The sequence below is a fragment of the Dama dama genome, chromosome 20, assembly GCF_033118175.1.
Source record: "Dama dama isolate Ldn47 chromosome 20, ASM3311817v1, whole genome shotgun sequence".
NCBI classification, from domain to species: domain Eukaryota; kingdom Metazoa; phylum Chordata; class Mammalia; order Artiodactyla; family Cervidae; genus Dama; species Dama dama.
In genome coordinates this window covers 5,296,169-5,321,325 of record NC_083700.1, presented here as the reverse complement: position 1 = coordinate 5,321,325, position 25,157 = coordinate 5,296,169, and the positions used below count along the sequence as shown (strand labels likewise).

Sequence of the window (25,157 nt, the reverse complement as noted above, 5' to 3'; positions counted from 1 at the left end):
TTGGGAATAAAAAGTTTGGGAGAGGGCCATCCAAATTTAAGAGACTGTAAGTAATATAAAAAAGAACAATCTCACATAGGGTTATCCTGTCTCAACAAGATGTACCAGCTTGGAGGGGTTCAACTCCATCAGGTCACTTGTTTTAGAATCCCAAGGGCAAAATGGCAACCCAAGTGCTTGCCCCAAGAAGAAAGGATCCTTGGTATCACTTACCTGCCCGGAGCAGAATGACTTGGTCCTCCAAGGTGAGGTCAGAGAAGTGGGGTATACGCTTGGCCCATTCAACAAGAGTAAAAAGCTGCTTATCGGCAGCATGGCATATATTGGTGACGGGGTCGTTCGTCTAAAAGAGGAACAAAGTAATCTGAAGGGACAGATTCTAAGACTCAAACAAATCCCTTGCCCATGTCTAGCCCCATCTAAGATATGGCAGCTGGATGGAGATCTAAGAGCACCCACCGAACTTTCCGTGTTCATGTCACCATAGGATTCTGTCTTTGGTTCAACAGCAAGCTCAGCCTCCAGAATCCTCTCCACGGGCATGTCTTCGTGGCCACTGCTGGCACACTCTGCCTCGCTCTCAGCCCGCTCCCGGCTTCTCTGCCTCTCTTCCTGCACAGCTGGTGAGGACAAGGACGTGCAGACGTTACCATGTGCCCAGGACAACAGTGGGAAATTTAGTTACCTCCCCAAGCCTCCATCTCCTCATCTGCAAAATGGACACCATCATGGTAGTAACTCAGGACATTGTCCTTTTAAAGGATGAAACCAAGAAAGCAGAGCGTTTGCTTATGCCTGTGCAGAACCGTAGGTTTTTTAGTCCATATTCTTTCCAGGTCATTATGGTGACCTCTCTAGGAAGTATGCATTTTAAGCTTTAATTATCTCCAATTTTGCCCTTTCTTTAAATGAACCACTATCTCCTTGCATGCTGTATGCCATGTCCTTCCTCAACTGGCTACCTCTAATAAACTATGAGCACGCAATAGTTAAGTAACAAGCACATTACTCTAAAAACTCCCTCTGTCAGATCCTATGCATCATCCTTGGCATTCACGTCCCATTAGGTCTGCCCCTAGTGCACCAGCCTGAACACAACATCACCTGATCTGACTTGTCAGGGAAGATCTTTAGGGAGCCATGCGGGCATTTCGTAAGCAGAAAGGTGGAGGAATGTCACCTAGATGACATTTCAGAATCAGTAGATGATTTAGGGGGTGAAGAAGGGTACACAGGCAGAGGTGGAGGCTGGAATTTTCTCAGATTCCCAAAACTTAGGGTTTTCATCTAGAACCTTCTGGGTCTGTACATGAGAATGTCAGCCAGACCCCTTCCCCAATTCTGTCTTCTTCATTGGGAGGACAGTCTCTGTGGGGTTAGTTTCCATTTTCTCAAAAGCTTTAGTTTTCATCTTATTCCCAGTAGCAATAAACAGAATTCAATATTAGCACACATCTTTTTAAATCCCAAGAATCAAGAAAATTATACTCTAAACAGTGGCTAAGTGGGACCTCAGTGATAAATACTCCATCAGAGACTTCTACGTCTCACCCCCTCTCCTTCCCTCCCCATCATCCACTTTCCCAGGCACCTCCTACTCTCTGAGGGCAGAAGGAGCTACAGAGACTGCAGAATGAACCGGGACCGGATGCTGGACATTTAGTTTCTCACGCAAGGGGTATTATTGATCTGTCAAAGTAGGTCAGAAAAGGGTCTGCCTCACAGACACAGCTGATACATCACAGTCTCGAACAGAGACGCGCCAAGAAGCCTCAAGATGAGAATAATACTCAGGGGTTGAGAAGGAAGGAGGGTAGGAAGGAAGGAGTAAAGGAAGAAAAGGAAGAGAGATTAAAGCAAGGGACTAAGAAAAAGGAGAAACAGGAGAGAAAGACGACAAAGATGAGAAAATAGGAGAAGAGCAAAAATCATGTACTGGGAGTCAAATCTGTTTCACAATGGGCCTGACCATTTCCTAGCTAGCAGCCTCAGACATGTTACTCAGCCTACAAAGCCTCAGCCTTCCTGTATGTAAGGTGGGGCTTGTAGTACTTACCCTAGATCGTTTTCTGAAGATTAAATGAAGTAATAATTTAAAAGTTAAAAAAGTAGCAATTTCCCTCCCCTTGGTCTCTCTACACTCTTGGACTCTGCTCTGGTCCTCTCTCCATCCCCTCTTTGGACCTCTTCCTCTCTCTCCTTGTTTCTCTTTCCCCCGTCCTCCTTTCTTTCTGTCCATTCTGTTAGCCTTCATTCACTGACGACATACAGAAACTCTCATATGTGTCTTTATATTCAGTTGGATTTGCTGGTTAAAGTTGAATGCCTCTTGTATTAATTTTTTAATACAGGTTAATGGGCTTCTATTTGTCTTAATTTGAAAAGATGGGGAAAGCAATATAAGTTGCTTTTGTGGTCCTCAATTGATTTCTTCTATAGATTTGTAACATTCAAGGGAAATAACTTTCAAACTTCAAAGAAAATAACCTCAGCTTCAGGGAATTATATCCTAATTCCAATTCTGTCATTAATTGAGTGATCCTTTTCTATTCACTCCTCTTTTTTTGTGCCATGAATCTTACTGTTGTCAATAGGAGTCCAGTATCTCTGGTTGGAGGAAATTCGCTATGGACAGACATTTTGAGCTACTGCGACTCCATACCTCAGGCTACATTTAGGGGACAGTGGGATCTAAAACAAGATTATTCTTTAGTCCAACATATATCTGTTGGGATGTACTAAAATAGCCAAAATTTATCAAGCTCTTTCTCTGTGTCAGAATTGTGCTCAACATTTTCCATAGATTACATGTCATTTAACCCTCTGAAGAGCTATCAACCACAGAGAAGTTAGGTAACCTGCCTAAGGTCTCAGAGCTAGAAAATAATGAAGTTAGCATTGTAGATAGAACCAGGCTGGCTGTCTCCTGAGCCTCCGTCTAGCCCCTCTTTACTACCTCCAAGACTGTAGGCTGGTTGGATTAATAAATCCACAGGGATATCAAATGCTGCCTAAATTGCCTGAAAATAATCCATTCTCTTACTACCCAAACCACATTTTATGACTCAAAATTGTGGCAACAGACTCCCCAGAACCCTGAGGATTGTTTGGTGGCCTGGATGCCAGAGGGTCCCAGTCCTAGAGCAGCTCTGCCATTAGCTTGCTATGTAAGCTCAGGCCAGACTTTGGCCTCTCAGAACGTCCGCTTCTTCATTCAGAAAATAAATGTGTTATACCAGACAACAGCAAATGTCCATTTCAGTTTCACCCCAGTATGTACCCTGATCCCAGACAGGTGACTTCTGAGCCCACCCCAGTTTTATCTCTTTCTATCTGTCCAACTCCCTAGTAATATAAATTCCATAATATCACTCAGTTATCTGTTCCAGAATTTCATTATTCTTGTCCACAAGAAGGTGTATGAACTGAGCCCTAAATTTTGCAAATAAAGACCAGAAATGATAGTGGCAAAGGGAAGGCTGTCCAGTCACTTTTAAAAAGTGACATTTCATATAGTGAGATGAGGAATTGATTCATTTCTTTGCCTTCTCTTTGTCAGGGTAAATAGTATGAATTCCTTTAGTAATTTCCCAAAGAGCCCTTTTCCACTCCTAATTTTTAATGATTCAGCTTTTCATCACTCTTGCTTTACCACATTATTTTTTTTTTAATTCAGGAACCAAAACTGGACCCAATTTTCTAATAATGAATCAGAATACTAAGTTTAAAAGAACCTAGAGCCTATTATACAGAATGAAGTAAGTCAGAAAGAAAAAGACAAATACCATGTATTAATGCACATATATGGAATTGAGAAAGATGGTACTAACGACCCTATATGCATGGCAGCAAAGGAGACACAGACGTAAAGAACAGACTTTTGGACTCGGGGGAGAAGAGCGTGGAATGATTTGAGAGAATAGCATTGAAACATATACATTACCATGTGAAAAACAGATGGTCAGTGCAAGTTTGATGCATGAAACAGGGCACCCAAAGTCAGTGCTCTGGGGTAACATAGAGGGATAGGGTGGGGAGGGAGGTGGCAGGAGGGTTCAAGATGGGGGGGACACATGTACACCAATGGCCAATTCATGCTGATGGGTGGCAAAAACCATCACGATATTGTAAAGTAATTATCCTCCAATTAAAATATATATTTTTTAAAACAGGACAGCCCAGGCTGTTATAATCCACATGTCCCTGTTTGACTTACATTTTAAAATAAAGAACCACATTTCCCATAATTTTCTCCGTGAACCACTCTGACCCTAATTGAGCCGGAAACATTCAGGTTGAGTTTTGAGAGACAGAATTAGACTGTGAAGCAATAAAGTCAAATATAGATGATTCTCAGTCAGTAGCAATCACACTCTATGCTGACGGGAGACACACTTCGGGGTCATTAATTTAATGTGTTGACTATCACAGTGGTGGGAGCTACAAACAGTGAGTATCAATTCTATCCTGGGGAAGAGAAGACAGTCTCTACCATCTGATTTTTCGCATCACATGTTCCAGTCTAGAAAATCGTTGACCCCTCTACAGCAAGTATGACACAAACATAAAGTAGACACCCGGTTAATACATGATGAATGAATGACTGAGCAAATGAATCACTTAGAAGCACCTGAATTACTAAAACATCTGACTCCAATATTTAGTTTAAACCACTCATCGATTCTCTCAACAAATGTTTCCTAAATATCTACTATGTGCTAGTCTCTGGTGATACAGCAGTGGGGGGTAGGCAGGCAGGAAAAATACCCCTGCCTTTTTGGAGACAGACAGTAGACAAAATTTAAATATGTGTTATATAGTAATAAATGCTGTAGGAAATAAACTGGGAAGTATTAGGGGTGGTTGGTGTGATTTGAGTCAGTGTAGTCAGGCAAAACTTTAAGAAGTTGTAAAGATATGAAGAAGTGAGCCGTGCAGACACCCGGGAGAGGGCAGTCTGAGCAGACAGAACAGTAAGTGTAAAGCCCTGAGACTGGAGCAGAAAGATGGGGGTAGCCAGACCATGTACAGACTTGAAGTCATAACCAGGATTCTGCCTTTTTTTTTTTTTTTTGAGTAAGAAGTGAAGGCACTAGAGGGTTTTGGTGAAAGAAAGGCTTCACCTGACCCACTTGTTCAAAGACTCATTCTGGTTGCTTTGATAAGGAGAGACTGAAGGAAGATAAAGATGGAAGCAGGCAAACTTCTTAAGAGGCTATTTGTATTATTACAAAAAAAAAAAAAAACCAAAAACAAACAGTGGCTTGGCAATAACAGTAAACATGGTGAGACACGGAAAGATTCTTAACATATTTTGAGAAAGAGACAAGAGTTCCTCACCCATTGAATGTGGTGCATGAAAAAAAAGAGGTGTTCAATGACTTTTGATCTGAGTAGCTGAAAAATGGCTATTTCCTAAAATGGGGAGAACCATATGGTGAACAGGCTGAGGGGCAGGTTTGGGTCTGTCTGTCAATCTGAGATTCTTGATAGATATCAGAGTGAGAGTCCATCCTTAGCTCCATAGTTCCTTCTTGCCCTGGTAGGAGAAGAGATGTATGATGAGCTCTGACCTGGAAGTAAGAAGTTCCAGTCTCTGTTTATCACCTATCCTTGGGACCTTGGGAAACTCACTCCAGCAATCCAAGTCTATTTTCTCAGCTATAGAATGGTTAGGTAAAGAATCTGCCTGCAATGCAGGAGACCCAGGTCCAATCCCGGGTTGGGAAGATCCCCTGGAGAAGAGAATGGCTACCCACACCAGTATTCTTGCCTGGAGAATTTCATGGACAGAAGACCCTGGTGGGCTACAGTCCATGGCGTCACAAAGAGTTGGATACAAGTCAGTGACTAACACTTTCACTTTCAGAATGGTTAGGGTTATTAAGTTATTCTTAAGGGCCACCTCATCCCAAACATTCTAAGAGTGCCATTTTTCCCTTGTTGGTAGGATTCTCTCCTACAAGGGGTCCAAACCCTTTTTTCACTGGTCCTTTTAGCCAGCCTCCCCCCTCTTCATAGAAAAGAAGTTCTTTAAGAATGGAGTCACCTGGGAGATACAAAAACACCTTATTCCCATTTCTGAGAGAGAGAGAGACAAGACCTCTTGATTCTTAAATCTATTAAGATTTACCATTTACAGCCTGTACCTCTTGCGTTCACTAGCTAATTAACTTCTTGATTTGATTTATCTGTGTTACTTAATGGAAAGACTTTTTGATCTTGTAAATAGCGAGCACGTTCATATTTTTTCCCTACAACAACCCAGCTAACCTGCCCTGTAAATTTGAAAGATGTAACATTTTAAAAGTACACAATGATGATCCCTCTGAATGAGAAGGCTGTCCGATTATTGGTAATGCCAATAATCCCTAAAGATTTTGGAATACACCAATCTCAGAGGATTTATAGCAGACCAAGGTTATAAAAGCCCAGAGAGATTAATCAAACCAGCAGGCTTCCCCAGGGTGAGGATTAGAGGGGATAGTCATCTCTGCCCAGAAGGTCAGTCTGATGCTCCAACGGTAGGCCAGCACCCTGAGACCTCAGCTCTAACACTGCCTGGATATTGGAAGAGGAAGAGAGCAGGTCCCTTTTGGACCATCCTCTGAGGTCCAGGACAGGTGAGAATGGTGAAGGAAGATGCTCCTGCTCGCTTTGCTTAGGGATACACGCTTACCAGGGCAGGAGGCATTCAACTGCAGCACTTGAGAAATCATGGTACCCAAAGTCATTCCCTCCTCTCCTCCTCTTCAAACTTGTTCACATGGTCCAGCCTAGCAGGACTCATTCCCACGTGCTGCACTTGCTTCCATGATGCATGTGCAAGCTGCTCTCTGCCCTGAGCGGGGAGCAGGGTGGGGAAGCCTTACCTTCCCTCTTCATGCCCATGACCAGGCACTTCTGGTAGCGGCAGTATTGGCAACGGTTGCGCTGACGCTTGTCGATGAGGCAGTCCTTGTTATCCCGGCACGTGTAGATGAGGTCTTTCCTTATGGTTCTCTTGAAGAAGCCTTTGCAGCCCTCACAACTGTACACACCGTAGTGCTTTCCTGGCCCCGAGAGAAGGACATCCCACAAGTTGCTCTTGTGTTTATCTGGGTCTTTCATTCAAAAGAACCTCTGGGCTCCCCCCAGAAAAACTAGCACCTCACCTCGGCAATGGGAACAAAGGTGGAGGATAACTAGCACAGAATACAAGCTTGACGACAGGAACCAAACCAAGGGAGAGTAGATATGCCCTTTCTTGTGTCTACCCTCTAGAAGCAATTCTCTGGAGTCACTAATTCCAGAGAATGTTATTAAAAACGTCCTGACCTAAGACTTCGCTTCCATTTATTTAGTAGGGAAATTCTTATGTTTAGTTAAGCAAAATGTTCTGCCTTCATTCAAGACATTAGTGTACATAAAAAAGAAAAATATTTATGATTGTTGTATATTATCTAGCAGGAAAACAACCTCAGTTTCACTCATATTTCTCCATAACTGAAGTCCAAGGACTTAAGAATCTCACTTAGAACTATTATGCTTTATAATAAACTACATGCAAGAAACTAACTTATAAATTTTTCAAATATTATTGCCTATCAGAGGAATAAACTGTTATATGATCTTTACGGCACAACATGACATGTAATCTTGAGATGTGACAAGAAGATCTGATGGAAGGTGGTTTTACTTGGTCCAGGAAAATGTTACCTGTTCCATTGCCCTTATTACCTGTCCCACACCTCCAGTTTTCCATGACCCCAGCCAAAGATGGCTAATTTGTGTCAGGAGGGCCACCTCACATATGACCACACAGGCATCAAGAATCAGTCACCATGGACTTCCTGGGTGACCCAGTGGCTTAAGACTCTGTACCCCGAATGCAAGGGGTTCGGGTTCAATACCTGGTCAGGGAGCTAGATCCCATATGCTGCAACTAAAAAAAGATCCTGCATACCACAACTAAAAAGACCTCACATGCCCAATTAAGACCCAGCACACCCAAAGAAATAAATATTTTTAAAAAGGAGTTTTTCTAGGTAGACGTCTTCCCAATACGACACACCAGGCAGCTGTGCTCAGTTGTGAAATGGTGAGACTTGAACAATATAATGAGACAAATTATGCAAAACAAATTTAAGTCTGATTCTTGAGAGTGACACGTGATGCAGTTTAGCTATAGACCTGATACGACTTTCTAATCTGGTGAATCTGAAGTCCCTGAGAACTAACCAATGTTAACATCTGGATCCCAGGAGCTTATATTTCAGAGGAAGCCACTTTAAGGTGCAATGGTGGCTAGAGATAGCCTGTTTGATGAAGTTAGTCTGTGTCTAATCAGCTGACTACACCGATTTACTGAACTCATAGAACAACAATTAATGCTCTCAGCTCTGAAGTATTTGTCATTAAGAACTTAAACCATTTCCATGGTTCTCCCACATATGAATGAACCGCCCAACTTCAATTAAACCATAGCAGAAAAAACTCTCTATCAGGGTGTGGCTGGAATTCTGTTGCTATGGCAATGGCCAAATCTGCACAATTTGGGAACAACTTTTTGAGAACAAGCAAACACTAGTCATGTAGCTAAGTTCCAGGCACCGGGAACTTTCAATGGAGTGACATTTTGCAGTGACTTTAGTGGCAATAAAAAGCAGAGAAAATATTGTCAGCCATCATACACAGACATAGAAATCTTCCTCAGCTTCTCTTTCATCAAATCAGAGATTCAATTATCATCAAAATTGTTGAGATGGGGAGTAGAGGGGCAGGAATTTTGGAGAGGTAGGGAAAGAAGTCAGAAAAGAAATAATTTGGGCAAAAGTGGAAGAAGATAAAGAGAATAAAATCAGGGAAAACAATAGTTTCCACCCAGGGAAACATGTTAAAAGCCTAGAAGGTTGTAGAAGGAAATTTGCTAAAATACTAAAGGATTTCTCTTTGTTGGGAACATTATAGATAACTTTTTTAGTTTCTACTGATAACTTTCTAGTTCTCCCATATTTTGTACATTAAGATATTATTTTTAGAATTATAAAAATAATTTTTTAAAAATTAAAGAGACTCTAGATTGAAATACTTGCTCATCACAACCATTTCTTTATCCCAGATACACATGCAACACAGTAACTCCAGAGAAGCTTCCTGAAATGTTTCTTATAAATCTAACCACCTAAAGTGAAGTCATGCTTTAAATTCATCAAGACTGTGACAGAAATCTACAGCCTGGGCCCCAACTTGGGTCATCCTCAAGGACTTTTTTTCTCATTGGGTACAAAGAAGCCAAGTGGGAAGTAGAACAGGTGTCTTCTCTGGGACCCCTGTTGCATGGGGCACTTGGGAGGGGTGTCTGCCTCTGTACATACCTGAGGATCTGTCCCCACAGATGGCACAGATGTGTTTAACCAGAGATCCTGGGCTGGTGGATGGGTAGTTCATGTTTCCAATGCCAGGAAGCCCTGGTAAGGGCTTGATGTCCTCTGAAATGCTGACACTGTTGACCACATTTAGCTTCAAAAAAAAAAAAAAGATACAATAAAACACAGAGCCAGAGTAAACCCAAACCCCAAGGCAGAAACTAACAAGGCCTTCCTTGGGGGGAAAAAGCAGGTTCTATTTCAAGAAGTAGTTTCCAAGTACAGAGTATCTAAAATTGCCTATGAAGGATGTGAATTTAAGGGAGAAAAAGAGTAACATAGAGGAACTAAGTCATTTCTAAATGCCAAAACCTAAACTGAAAATCACAACACATCTACATCAAAGCTCTCAACGTTAACTCATTTCACTCATGTATTATTTGAGCTAGAAATCCACACTGAACAGCACACTTAGGACAAGTCTGTGTATTTCTAAATTTTTTATTAACTACCTCTTGCCTATTCAGCAGTGCTACAAGAGGAAATATGGCCCTCAGGCAAGACTTAGACTCTGAAAGAACCAAGCAAAATATGCAAATCCATTTGTTTAGTGAATCAACAGACGTTCACAAGCGCTCATTATGTCAGGCATCAAGCCAGGCTCTGTAGTACAAAGGTAAATAAAATGCACACTTAAGATGTTTGCAGTAAAACGGAAGAGGAGATAATGTGTAGTGGTCATCTCAGTGAACCTACTCAAGACATTAAGCCACATGCCCACATCATTGCAGTAGCACTAAAAATGAGCTTAAAAGCCCCTGATCATACTTTTGAACTTGTCTATAAGGAAAAAAATAACCTCCATGAAAATATAAAATCTTTTGCACCAAAGACCAGCACTTCCCAGTACCTGACATCAACCCATCTCGTGGTAGTGTGGTAGGAGAGGGACGGGCCTCTAGGCTGGACAGCTGGCGTTTGTCAAGTGGGGTAGAGATCAAGCATTGTTCTCACTCAGGCTCCAAGGACAAAGCTATTGCAAAAGCTGAACTCCGCTAAAGTAGAGAGGTAAGGTGCTCACTCTTGAGATCAAGGAAGACTTCCCTGTCTGCACACATGCAGGAAGCCTCCTTGGGGTCAAAAAGGGAGGGGAATCCATGGGTCCCATGCCATAAAAAGTGTGAACATGCACCCACAGCCCTCTGCAGTGGGATCCATCTTAGCAAAACATTGCGAACACATCTTGGGAAGGGTCCTAGGAACAGTCAGGTATGAAGAAAGTAACAAGATAATTGGCCAGGGTAAACAAAGACAAGCTTCCCGGGTGGCGCTAGTGGTGAAGAATCATCCTGCCAATGCAGGAGACAGGAGAGATGCCGGTTCAATTCCTGGGTCAGGAAGATCCCCTGGAGGAGGAAATGGCCAGTATTCTTGCTAGAAGAATCCCTTGAACAGAGGAGCCTGGCTGGCTACAGTCCATAAGGTCGCAAAGAGTCAGACATGACCGAGCATCTGAGCATACACACAAAGACCAGAAGGACAGCCCTACATAAGTGATTTAAATCACCTCTTTACCGCTCTCCTCCTCATTCAGGAGGCCCACACTCCTCTTGGGGTGTGTATTTCTGCCTAGCTTCAGACTTACTGTGCTCCTCCCCACTAGAGAGGATGCTCATACCCTTCTTTCTGGGTGTGTGTTTCTTCCTTACTTTTGTCTTAAATAAACTGTTTTTCTGTGTGCTCTCCCATACATGTTATGCTCTGTCTCTACTAAACTTTGTACCTATTTTTACAGCTTTTGCCTCCATGAAACATTCTTGCTTTCCAACAGGGGAAAGAGCCAGGGCCACTTTGCTTCTAACCTCTCGTCCCTGGTTGGCTAGGATTCCTGGTTTTCATTCAGGTTCAGTTCAGTTCAGTTCAGTCGCTCAGTTGTGTCCGACTCTTTGCGACCCCATGAATCGCAGCACTCCAGGCCTCCCTGTCCATCACCAACTCCCGGAGTCTACTCAGACCCATGTCCATAGAGTTGGTGATGCCATCCAGCCATCTCATCCTCTGTTAGCCGGGTTCAATTCCCGGGCAGGGAGCTAAGATCTCTTTGTAGGATCGCTAATTGCTGTCTCTCTGAGATCAGTAGGGAATTGGTAGAACTGAATGGCTCAAAAAAGGAACATTGTGAGATGCCTTTCCTCACCCCTTCGCACCAGTTAACATTAGCTCCTCACCACCACCAACTCCACGTCTCTTGGTGCGCTAATGGAGATGACTGAGAAGCCACTGCTACCTGTTTCCTATTCATCAAAGAAAAGTTAAATAAACATGAGTCTGTCATCCAGTCGGCAGCATTTCTGTACCCATGGGTACAGGTCAACATTCTAGACACTGTCAAGGGAGATATAACATCTAGATCTGTCTCTCATTCCTCAAAAATGGCCACAATCTCAGTGAGGAGTCAGAACACACACAAAAACTAAGAACGCTTCCAAGTAAATCCAAACAAAGGTGATGCTGAGTGAGCATGTGTTCAAGTGCCCAGCAGCAGCACCTGCTGAACACCTGGGGATTTTAGGGAGGGCCCACTGACTTTTGCATGGTCTATATGAATTCTGAATCACATTGCCTAACCGAAGGGACTGCAGCTCCCAAACTGAACCAAAGGTAGGATTTTCTTCCCTATTTAAGGCCTTTGAAACAGAAGAAATGATCAATAAAACATAAAATATAACAGAGCCTGAGTTAGGTTCCTTCAAGATTTACTATCTTTTCAATTCACTAAACAAATATTTATTGAGCAGAAGGTGGGCAGAGGTTCTGGATTAAATGCTGTAAGGGATGCGAAAAAGAAAAGATAGCGTTCAGGGCCTTGCTTTGAAATCAAAGTCACCAGGAATTTTTAAAAATTAATTTGTGTGAGAGATGAAAACACATATGTGATGAGGGAATTCTCCCTCCTCTTCCTCCTCCTCCCTCCTTTTTGTACAAGGCTAAGACAAGATATCTAGAATTTATGTTCAGCATTTTTTTTCTTTTGGTTTAATACAGTGGTTCTCATCACCGAATGTACTCCTGGGAGCTTTGGAAAAAATTTAATTCCAAAGTCCCACGCCAAGAAATGGTCTGAGGGTCATTGGTGCTGGCATTTCTTTAAGTTGATCAGATAATGCTAATGGCAGTCCAGGGTTCCGAAACACTGATGTAGAGGAGAAAAGTTGCTTTGAAATCACACAGCCCTGGGATTGACTCGCCATCCGCCCTTATTAGCTGCATGACTTCAAAGAAGTCCCGGATTCCAGGTCAACATTCCTCCTTATTAATCTTCCTTGACCTTCTGTCTCCTTGTCTGTAAAATGAACATAGTAATACCTAACTTACAGAGTCACTGGGAGGATTAGATGAGATGATAATGTAAAATGTCTGTTACATTGGCTGGTACACAGTAGATGTTCCATAAATTGGAGCTATTATCATCACAATAAAATCCGATTAACTCAGATTTTGAATGTTTATTATGAACCAACATTCTGCTATGTGCTAGGAATTCTCAGCATCTCAAGGAAAGTTAGATCCATCCCACGAAATGGAAATATTTTAGGGAGCTCTCTAACTGACCTTTGTCTGCAAATCCTGAAATGGATAAGAAAGATCAAGGGAATAAGGAGGAAGACAATATCACCTGGGGCTCAGGAGACCCTCACCCACCTTCCCTTCCCACTCCCATCTCCAGTAGGACCAGTTCCACCTTCTCCAGTCTGCAGTGATCACAGAACAGTAATTATTGTTCTTGCTACTCAGTGCTACCATCCAAGGAAAGTTTGCTCAGAGCCAACTATTTTAACCCTCACAACAACCCTATGAGGTTTTCCTATTTTCCAGCTGAGGAAACTGAGCCATAAGGAGGTTCACTTATTCATTCACTCACAGGTCCTCCTGGGATACAGAAGAGAAGATGTGGGCACTGCCTCAGGAAACCGGCCATCAGTGAGACAAAAAGCCGGCTGGGATAATTTAGGAGAGAAAGACTACAGGCAAGATTAGGGAAGGTGTCTTGAAGGAAGGAGCATTTGATCTGGGACTTGACAACTTTAAAAAAAGAATGGTATTTGAATGAGCCAGTGGGTGAAAGGTTTTGACAACAAGGGCCTGGAGAGAAACCCAACTATTTGTGTCCGGTGGATGTATGGGAGACAAGACCAAGAGGTGGGCTGTAACCAAGCCTGAGGCTTGACCGCCCAGGGAAAGCGAGTGGATTTAATCTGAGAGGCCATGAGGAGCCTCGAGGTTTCCAGCAAAGGAAAAAAGCCCTTGAAGTATGAGGCAGCAGCACAAGGAAGAGAAGAGAGACACCCGAGGCTATTGCAGCTGCCCATGTACCAGGTTTGGAGAAGGCAATGGCACCCCACTCCAGTACTCTTGCCTGGAGAATCCCAGGCACGGGGGAGCCTGGTGGGCTGCCGTCTATGGGGTCGCACAGAGTCGGACACAACTGAAGCCACTTAGCAGCAGCAGCAGCATGCACCAGGTTAGGCACCTTCCCAGATCTAACATGTTGGAGCTGGAACCCTGAGCTTCTGGATCCCAGCTGATCATTCTTCCTTCCCCACCTTGTCTGTCTTGTGCGGCAGGAGCGCCCAGACCACCCCTGCCCTGGCTGCTTCCAGCCCCCACCTCATAGGCAATGAGCCCCCGGAGGAGTAGACTTGCATCTGGTCACTGTCTCCTGGCAGCCCCTCTCCAAAACCCTTCCTCTTCCTGGGTTGGATGGTGATGGGAGGCAGTGGTGGGGACAGGTGGGTTGACACCCTCTCCTCTGTCCGTCTCTTTGCTGGCTTGGGGTTTGTGTGGGCTAAGAGCAATGGTAGATGAGACTGAAGGCAGCCACCAGAGCTCAAACCCATTAGCTGCCTGGTCCCAGTCCCAGAGCTCCAGCTGTCTTGTTCCATTAGAAGCCGCCCTGCTGAAGTGAGCACTTCAGAGCTGGGATTTACCAGGCGGCTGGCTGCTCCTGAGAAAAAGGAGAGACACACACTTGGCTGACCTGTCTTCCATTTGCAGACTCTCAGCCAAGGACCGAATGCATCCTAGATGCCCTGGAGCCATCACCAAACATCGGGTCCCACATTTCTGAGCTGCTTTCGGCCCAAATTATTCCATTCAAGGCAGATACGCGGCCAGCCAGGCAGGATTCAGGCAGGCACTCCTCTTCCAGTGAGCGGAGTCCTCAGAGGGGCATATCTTTAGTCGAATGAGGGTCTTCACTGTGAAAAGTACAGAGCCTGGACTTGCCACTGCCTTGCTGTGTGGTCCTGACAGGATGACTTCACTCAGAGACTGCACTTAACTTATGCACAGACTAAAGCAGTGGTTTCCAAGCTGAGAACAAGTGTGGCAGGGGGTGGGGAGGTTGAGTAAGAAGTTTTCACATCTCCTACCTCGAGTTCACCAGTCCTGTTTTTACTTAACGTGCAATGGCTTCCAAACATGCTTTCACTTGAAGACTTCATGGCTTTTTAAAAATCATTAAACAAGATGGTATTCAAGATCTGTTCTAGCTCTAACATTTTTAAATTTTTAAACTTTTACTATATTTTTATTATTTTTAAATTTTTGGTCACACCACACAGCTGTGAGATCTTATTTCCCCAATCAGGGATCAAACGTGTGTTTCCTGCAGTGGGAGTGCAGAGTCTTAACCACTAGACCACTGGGGAAGTCTTACATTTGCAACTTTTATTATCAAAGTAATCTCTGTAAAAATGCAAACATCTGAAAGGGCAACAATTCAGTTATCAATCACTACCTAGGCGGGAATTATCAGTGACAGAACCCAGGTCAGGCAGCAGGGTTGGGACAGGCGAATGAGGTGGGGGCCTTCCAAAGACTTGCAGGTCCTGCTTTGGAGTCCAGCCAACAGACATCAAACTTAAAAAATATAGCATTACACACACACACACACACACTGTAAAATGTAATCTAGATCATCTGTCAGAAAGCTGCATAAATATCTCCTCAATTATATACATGTTGTTTTGGGAAACAGCTCACTTCACTTAGATCCTCCACAGGCCAGGGACTGAGTCTTGTACATTTTTAAAATTTCCAGTTCTTAGTGTAATGAATGCTTGTCGAAATGAACTTCTCTGGAACCTTTCGACAACAAAGAACACACACTTGGACAAATGATCACGTAGGTATATAACATTCATTAACTTGGTGCCTGATATACCACCTGGGCATAATAATACTAATAGTAAAAATAATTCCACCTTATGGCCATAGAGCATCATAAGCACCTAAGAAGTAATTTCTTAAGTCCACATCTTGTTTGATATATACAAAAAGTCTCTGTAGGGTAATCAGGGCAAAGTGTGTTACCCCACAATAGAGAAAAAGGAACTGAGATAAATGTAAGTTCAGAGTGATGACTTGCGAAAGGTTACACGGTCCTTGCCTCCAGAGTAATCAGTTCAGTTCTCTTACTTCTCAAGACTGAAAATCCAACAAGAGCAAAAAGAGAAGCTCAAACACCAGAAAGGCAGAGCACAGAACAGGACACCGCACCTGCTCTCACCCCGAGCACCTCCTTCCTCCCCTCACCCCTAAATCACACTCACCCGAGACCCAGGTCACAGAAGACACATGTTCCCACATGAACTCCACTCAGCCTCAGTCCTGGGCGAGAAAGGAGGGATGCATAGGAACCGTCTATCTGGAGCGTTCAGAGCCCAGCCCACGGTGGCTAACACTGCAGGCACTGAATGTCCCGAGTCACCTGGTTAACTGGGCAAAGTGTCACTGCCCCGTGGCTCCAGAAACCAAACCCCAAATACAGCTCTGTGTCTGGGGCTGCTGAGCTTCACCAGTGCTTGGCAAGCTGAATACAGCTGTCAGAGAAAAACTTGGCTTCGGCCTCTGCACACAACCCAGTTGGCCAGGACCAGAGCTTCCAGCTGACCTTTCAACCCCAATCCCTCTGTACAGACACATGTCCAGGAAGAGCGGCCCTGCCACTCACACGGCTATGGAGCTGAATTTATTGGCCAGATTTGGCTCAGTGAGACTGGAGTGTGTCTAAAAGCAGGCTTGGAGGGCCAGTGGCTTGCCCCCTCCCCATCCACACACCCTGTCACTGGTCATCACCTCACCCTGTTTTATAGCTTTGTAAATATAGTCATGGTCATTTGAAACTATCTGGTTCATTCATTTGGTTTTTGTCTGTCTTGCCTGCTGCAGTATAATTGCCATGAAAGTAAAGACTTATTCAGTGCTTATCCCTGGAACCTAGGACAGCGTCAAATAGTGACACAGAGTAGGTCCTGTTAAATAGTTATTTGAATAAATGTGAGTGTCCTTTGCAAAATTTTACTTCCAGAACTTCAATCTCTCTTTCTGTCTCTAATCTATTGACTTTGACCTGCCCTCCTAGAATCCATTCACATGAATGAAAATGAATAAACAAATCTCTTCAAGGTCCCGCATTCTAAAGGGTAGAGTGTCACCAGCTCTGCTGATGACAGAGGGAGAGAGTGGCATAAATCCATGTCCCCTCCCACTGCTGTCCGGCCTCCACTTCTCTGAGAGGCTGACACTCTCATGGAACACGAGACTGGAAGTTCTCAGGTCCCTTTGCTATACTCCCTTCGGTTCTGTCCCTACACCTACACAATGTTGCAATTTATCTGCATGATATTCATCTTTTAATCCTCGGCAGCCAACAGGAAGATCCTGGGGTCATTGTTAAGACAGAAGACACCATGGCTGTGAGTAAATGCAGCGTCATGGAGACTGAGTGGGCTGTGGAGACTTGGGGTCTAACCCTGGCTCCGCTGTGACTAGCTGTGTGAAGTTGGACACATCACCTGAGCCCACTGGGCCTATGTGGGATGAGGGGGCCTAGACGGAATTAGTGGTTCTCAGCTGGGCAGGGATGGGGCAGTTAGAATCCTCTGTGGGGCTTTTACAACTCACACAAGGGCCAAAATATGGGATGAGGGAGAACTGTGTATGCTGAGAAAGCCCCTACAGGTGAGGGCCATTAGATTACAAATTAGGGTTAAAAGGACTGGCCAAATGGGACCCACAGAAGTACTCTGCTTGGCCATGAAATACCTCAAGTCTCTGAATTTGAATGGCTTCAAGTCGGGAGAGCAGCTCTCTACAGCCCCCACCAGACTCATTCACCCTCCTGTGTCACCTGTCTGGCCCCCGACTTCTGTAATCCCTACGCTAGAGAACTGATAAGGTCTTCTCCAGTTTCTTTAATCCACAGATGAAAAACTTTCTGAAGTCCTTACTGGCTATAACATTCTATGACTCCACATGGCTTTGCTTTTAGACTCTGAGCATACACTCTCTCTCTAGGGAGAGTCTCTGAAATTCTCTTTGTAGCAGTAAGAAATGCTAAACCATAGGGGCCTTGTCTCTTCTTCAAGCTATAAATTCAAAAGAGACTATAAGACCTATTAATTCTACTGCTAGACGTGCTGGTGGTTGGGACAAGAGGGACCCTGACCCCAGTTGTGAGATACCAGCACAGTGAGAGAGTGTGGTAGACAGGGTTATTATTCCTAATGCTTCACTCCTGCTAATTCTTCATATCCTTTGCATTGTGTCTTTGTAGTTTCTTACACTAACAGGCACAAATTATTCCCCTGTCCCACCAGTGTTGGAGTCAGTCATACAGTTTTCCTAGACCAACGGGATATCAATGGACATGATGTGAGCAGAGACTTCACTGTATTTTCCTGATTTGGTTTAGACTTCCCCACTCCCGAGGGACACCTTGAGAAAAGCATGACCCAAGAAGCTGCTGCTCCTATAGTCAGGACATGAAGAGCTGACCTGCACCCAGGCTGCAGCCTAGACCAGCTCCCCCACCGACTGAGACAGGACCTTCCTCAGTTCAGTTCACTCACTCAGCCATGTCCAGCTCTTTGCGACCCCCTGGACCGCAGCACACCAGGCTTCCCTGTCCATCACCAACTTCCAGAGTTTACTCAAACCCACGTCCATCGAATATGTGATGCCATCCAGCCATCTCATCCTCTGTCGTCCCCTTCTCCTCCTGCTTTCAATCTTTCCCATCATCAGGGTCTTTTCAAATGAGTCAGTTCTTCGCATCAGGAAACCAAAGCATTGGAGCTTCAGCTTCAGCATCAGTCCTTCCAATGAATATTCAGGACTGATTTCCTTTAAGATTGACTGATTTGATCTCCTTGCAGTCCAAGGGATTCTCAAGACTCTTCTCCAACACCACAGTTCAAAAGCATCAACTATTTGGCGCTCAGTTTTCTTTATGGTCCAACTCTCACATCCATACATGACTACTGGAAAAACCGTAGCTTTGACTAGACGGACCTTTGTTGGCAAAGTAATGTCTCTGTTGTTTAATATGCTGCCTAGCTTGGTCATAGCTTTTCTTCCAAAGAGCAAGTGCCTTTTAATTTCATGGCTACAGTCACCATCTGCAGTGATTTGGAAGCCCAAAAAATAAAGTCTGTCACTGTTTCCACTGTTTCACCATCTATTTGCCATGAAGTGATGGGACCAGATGCCATGATCTTAGTTTTCTGAATGTTGAGTTTTAAGCCAGCTTTTTCACTCTCCTTTTTCACTTTCATCAAGAGGCTCTCTAATTCCTCTTTGCTTTCTGCCATAAGGGTGGTATCATCAGCATATCTGAGGTTATTGATATTTCTCCCAGCAATCTTGATTCCAGTTTGTGTGTCATCCAGCCTGGCATTTCAAATGATGTATTCTGCATATAAGCTAAATAAGCAGGGTGACAATATACAGCCTTGACAATATACAGCCTTTTCCTATTTGGAACCAGTCTGTTGTTCCATGTCCAGTTCTAACTGTTGCTTCCTTACCTGTATACAGATTTCTCAGGAGGCAGGTAAGGTGGTCTGGTATACCCACCTCTTTCAGAATTTTCCACAGTTTATTGTGATCCACACAATCAAAGGCTTTGGCATAGTCAATAAAACAGAAATAGATGTTTTTCTGGAGCTCTCTTGCTTTTTCAATGATCCAACAGATGTTGAAAATTTGATCTCTGGTTCCTCTGCCTTTTCTAAATCCAGCTTGAACATCTGAAAGTTCACAGTTCACATATTGTTGAAACCTGGCTTGGAGAATTTTGAGCATTACTTTGCTAGCATGTGAGATGAGCGCAATTGTGCTGTAGTTTGAACATTCTTTGGCATTGCCTTTCTTTGGGATTAAAATGAAAACTGACCTTTTCCAGTCCTGTGGCCATTGCTGACTTCCAAATTTGCTGGCATATTGAGTGCAGCACTTTCACAGCATCATCTTTTAGGATTTGAAATAGCTCAACTGGAATTCCATCACCTCCACTAGCTTTGTTCGTAGTGATGCTTTCTAAGGCCCACTTGACTTCACATTCCAGGATGTCTGACTCTAGGTGAGTAATCACACCATCATGATTATCTGGGTCATGAAGATCTTTTTTGTACAGTTTTTCTGTGTATTCTTGCCACCTCTTCTTAATATCTTCTGCTCCTGTTAGGTCTGTACCATTTCTGTCTTTTATTGAACCCATTTTTGCATAAAATGTTCCCTTGGTATCTCTAATTTTCTTGAGAAGATCTCTAGTCTTTCCCATTCTGTTGTTTTCCTCTATTTCTTTGCGCTGTTCACTGAGGAAAGCTTTCTTATCTCTCCTTGCTATTCTTTGGAACTCTGCATTCAGATGGGAATATCTTTCCTTTTCTCCTTTGCTTTTCACTTCTCTTCTTTTCTCAGCTATTTGTAAGGCCTCCTCAGACAACCATTTTGCCTTTTTGCTTTTCTTTTTCTTTGGGATGGTCTTGATCACTGCCTCCTGTACAATATCACAAACCTCTGTCCATAGTTGTTCAGGCACTCTGTCTATCAGATCTAATCCCTTGAATCTATTTCTGACTTCCACTGTATAATCCTATGGGATTTGATTTAGGTCATACCTGAATGGTCTAGTGGTTTTCCCTACTTTCTTCAATTTAAGTCTGAATTTGGCAATAAGGAGTTCATGATCTGAGCCACAGTCAGCTCCCAGTCTTGTTTTTGCTGACTGTAAAGAGCTTCTCCATCTTTGGCTGCAAAGCAAATAATCAATCTGATTTCGGCATTGACCATCTATTGATATCCATGTGTAGAGTCTTCTCTTGTTTTGTTGGAAGAGGGTGTTTGCTACGACCAGTGCATTCTCTTGGCAAAGCTCTGTTAGCCTTTGCTCTGCTTCATTCTGTACTCCAAGGCCAAATTTGCTTGTTATTTCCAGGTATCTCTTGACTTCCTACTTTTGCATTCCAGTCCCCTATAATGAAAAGGACATCTTTTTGGGGTATTAGTCCTAGAAGGTCTTGTAGGTCTTCACAGAACCATTCAACTTCAATTTCTTCAACATTACTGATTGGGGCATTAGATTACTGTGATATTGAATGGTTTGCCTTGGAAATGAACAGAGATCATTTTGTCATTTTTGAGACTGCACCCAAGTACTGCATTTTGGACTCTTTGGTTATCTATGAGGGCTACTCCATTTCTTCTAAGGGATTCTTGCCCACAGTAGTAGATATAATGGTCATCTGAGTTAAAGTCACCCATTCCTGTCCATTTTAGTTCACTGATTCTTAAAATGTCGATATTCACTCTTTCCATCTCCTGTTTGACCACTTCCAATTTACCTTGATTCATGGACCTAACATTCTAGGTTCCTACGCAATATTATTCCTTACAGCATTGGACTTTACTTCCATCACCAGTCACATCCACAACTGGGTGTTGTTTTTGCTTTGGCTCCATCTCTTCATTCTTTCTGGAGTTATTTCTCCACTGTTCTTCAGTAGCATGTTGGGCACCTATCAACCTGGGGAGTTCATCTTTCAGTGTCCTATCTTTTTGCCTTTTCATACTGTTCATGGGGTTCTCAAGGCAAGAATACTGAAGTGGTTTGTCATTCCATTCTCCAGTGGACCACGTTTGGTCAGAACTCTCCACCATGACCCGTCCATCTTGGGTGGCCCTATATGGCATGGCTCATGGTTTCATTGAATTAGGCAAGGCTGTGGTCCATGTGATCAGTTTGATTAGTTTTCTGTGATTGTGATTTTCATTCCTACGGACTATACAATCCATGGAGTTCTACAGACCAGAATACTGGAGAAGGTAGCCGTTCCCTTCTCCAGGGCATCTTCCCAACCCAGGGTTCAAATCCAGGTCTCCTGCTTTGCAGGCAGATTCTTTACCAGTTGATCCACAAGGGAAGCCCAAAAAGAAAATGAAGTGGCTCAGTCATGCCCAACTCTTTGTGACCCCATGTACTGTAGCCTGCCAGGCTCCTCCATCCATAGGATTTTCCAGGCAAGAATACTGGAGTGGATTGCCATTTCCTTCTCCAGGGTGTCTTCCCAACCCAGAGAGTGAACCCAGATATCCCACATTGCAGGCAGACTCTTTACCTGAGCCACCAAGGGATCTAGAACTTTCCTAGACAACACATAAACTTGTAAGAAAATAATTGTGTGTTTTTGTAAGCCATGGCAATTTGGGGATTGTCTGTTATGCAGAATCATTGTAGCAATAGCTGACCACTACAAGAAATGAAGGTGGATGATCTCAGTGTGACATTACTAGAAGGAAATAAACAGCATCTGGCCAACCTATAGTTTTCTTAGAGCAGCAAAGCAATGTCTATCACGCATATATATCCTTGCCTCTGTTGCAGCAAAAGGCACTAGGAACTAAAGTGAGGGTTTTTCCCCCTGAGTTTCCACAATCTTTGCCTCTATCTCAGAGATAACATGTATGTAACACAGTCTGCCTTGTTTTAGATTTATCCATGTGCAACACCAGCTTCTCAATGGTAAACTCCTGGAGAGCAAAGACCACATCCTGATCATTTCAGTATCACCTACAGGATGTGGAAAAGGACCAGGCACCTCACTGACTTGAAAAATACCTAGTATTGAGTTGAGAAGGATCAAGGGGGTCCATCCCATGGAAGACGAACAGGCCTAAGAGATGTTGAAATTACAGCCGGGACTGAACCATCAAAACGCCTGGGCCATGAGGCACTGTCAGTTCTCTGCAGCCACCTGAGGACACACTCCGTGACGGCCGTGCAGGAGGGAAGCCTACACAGACAGCCCAGTTCCTTCCCCAGCACGTGTTAAGCACCTACTGAGCGCTGGCTCAGCAGCAAGATGAACCTGTTAAAGACGTCTGGAAGGACATTGAAGACGACGGACGCACACCTACCTGAGAGCTAGGCGGGGCCACCAGATTGATCCCTGGGGGGGCTGCCAGTGCCCCCGAGGGTGGGCCCATGGCAGAAGTGATGACGCGATACGGAGAGCCTAGGGCGTTGAGGGGGGCCCCCACTGCACCCAGAGTTCGCGGGGCACTCACTGGGGTGTCGGTGTAGCTGGGGCGGCTGTCCCCGGGCTTCCCTGTGGACAAGGCCGCCGATGGACTCATGGACGTGGAGCCAGTATGGCCGGGAGAACCTGCAAGGAGAAAAAAGTCAAGGTGATGGGAGGGTTGGTGTGTGAGGACAGAGTCCCCTCCTTTTGTCTCCTGTATCATTCCCCTGCTTCCAGCCATAGCCGCACACCTGTGAACCCACAGCTGGCAGAATAAAGGCCAGCAAAGACCAGGAAGGAGAAAGGACTTGTCATAGGACAGGTCCTCTGGTACGCCACATGGAATTCACCTTGAATTGTATCAGAACAACAATCAGGGTCACAGGGACATAACCCACAAGTCCCCAGGCCTGGGGGACTGTGACCTGAGCCAGTCAGACAGGGAAGGTGGTGAGTCCATACCAAACTCCCAGGTGGGGGATGGAGTGAGCAGGTGTCTGGGCTGCTCCCAGAATTCCCTGCTCAAACTCACTTTGCTCTGAGAACAAGGGTAGGGCTGAGCCTCTATATAGTCAAGAGTCATTCATTCATATGTAATGAACATCTATTATGGTGCAGGTACCACATCAGATGCTAGCGATTCAGAATTGAAGGGAACACTGTGCTTGCTGTCGGGAACACATTCCATTATGATCACGGGGAAGGCAGAGGCTGTTAGCATGCCTTTCACTGTCTGTAGCTTTTGCATTTTAGTCCCATAAGGTTCTTATCCAATCTCTAGAGTGTAGGCTTAATCAGCACTTAGGGAAGAAGACTCAGGATGGCTGGGCATGGCTCAGTGGCCACAGAGGCCCCCGAAGGCAAGTGGGACCTGGCCTGCCCAGACTGTTTCTCCTCTGGGGATAGGAAGCTGTGGCCACAAGTGTCTGCGAAATGGGCTCTGGACAGATGGCATCTGGTACCTTTTTCCTAGAAAAGTTGAGCCCAAGTTTCCTCCTAGATGCAACTCAAGATAAAAGAAAAGAAGCATACCCAACTTCCATCTCAGGAGCCCAGCATGGAGCACCCTCTCCAGAAGAGAGGAGCTGTGAACTTTAGGGTCCACAGCAGCAGGGCAGAGACTCGGGAGAACAACAGAGCAGCCCACTGAGAATCACAGTCCCATCTCCCTGTGTGGCTGGCATGCAAGAACAGATTCTGCATCATAATCTTTTTATATATATATATTTTCCATTTATTTTTATTAGTTGGAGGCTAATTACTTTACAATATTGTAGTGGTTTTTGTCATACATTGACATGAATCAGCCATGGATTTACATGTGTTCCCCATCCCGATCCCCCCTCCCACCTCCCTCTCCACCCGATCCCTCTGGGTCTTCCCAGTGCACCAGCCCCGAGCACTTGTCTCATGTATCCCACCTGGGCTGGTGATCTGTTTCACCATAGATAATATACATGTTTTGATGCTGTTCTCTCGAAACATCCCACCCTCGCCTTCTCCCACAGAGTCCAAAAGTCTGTTCTGTACATCTGTGTCTCTTTTTCTGTTTTGCATATAGGGTTATCATTACCATCTTTCTAAATTTCATATATATGTATTAGTATGCTGTAATGTTCTTTATCTTTCTGGCTTACTTCACTCTGTATAAGGGGCTCCAGCTTCATCCATCTCATTAGGACTGGTTCAAATGAATTCTTTTTAAAGGCTGAGTAATATTCCATTGTGTATATGTACCACAGCTTCCTTATCCATTCATCTGCTGATGGGCATCTAGATTGCTTCCATGTCCTGGCTATTATAAACAGTGCTGCGATGAACATTGGGGTGCACGTGTCTCTTTCAGATCTGGTTTCCTCAGTGTGTATGCCCAGAAGTGGGATTGCTGGGTCATATGGCAGTTCTATTTCCAGTTTTTTAAGGAATCTCCACACTGTTCTCCATAGTGGCTGTACTAGTTTGCATTCCCACCAACAGTGTAAGAGGGTTCCCTTTTCTCCACACCCTCTCCAGCATTTATTGCTTGGAGACTTTTGGATAGCAGCCATCCTGACTGGCGTGTAATGGTACCTCATTGTGGTTTTGATTTGCATTTCTCTGATAATGAGTGATGTTGAGCATCTTTTCATGTGTTTGTTAGCCATCTGTATGTCTTCTTTGGAGAAATGTCTGTTTAGTTCTTTGGCCCATTTTTTGATTGGGTCATTTATTTTTCTGGAATTGAGCTTCAGGAGTTGCTTGTATATTTTTGAGATTAATCCTTTATCTGTTGCTTCATTTGCTATTATTTTCTCCCAACCTGAGGGCTGTCTTTTCACCTTGCTTATATAGTTTCCTTTGTTGTGCAAAAGCTTTTAAGTTTAATTAGGTCCCATTTGTTTATTTTTGCTTTTATTTCCAGTATTCTGGGAGGTGATCCTGCTGTGATTTATGTCGGAGAGTG

At 44.1% G+C, this 25,157-nt stretch overlaps 1 protein-coding gene across 3 annotated transcripts in view; it reads right to left on the bottom strand.

Moving 5' to 3' along the window:
• RXRG (retinoid X receptor gamma) overlaps positions 1-25,157 on the bottom strand; it is a 51,670-nt gene that overhangs the window by 10,052 nt on the left and 16,461 nt on the right. For 2 of the 3 annotated variants that reach the window (XM_061119787.1, XM_061119790.1), the window contains exons 2-6: positions 22,611-22,858; positions 9,357-9,501; positions 6,873-7,052; positions 460-620; positions 214-343 (exon numbers count right to left, since the gene is read on the bottom strand). In XM_061119787.1, coding sequence (XP_060975770.1) covers positions 214-343; positions 460-620; positions 6,873-7,052; positions 9,357-9,501; positions 22,611-22,858 — 864 coding nt within the window. The remainder of the gene's footprint in view (positions 1-213; positions 344-459; positions 621-6,872; positions 7,053-9,356; positions 9,502-22,610; positions 22,859-25,157) is intronic. The other variant, XM_061119789.1, reaches the window with a different exon arrangement.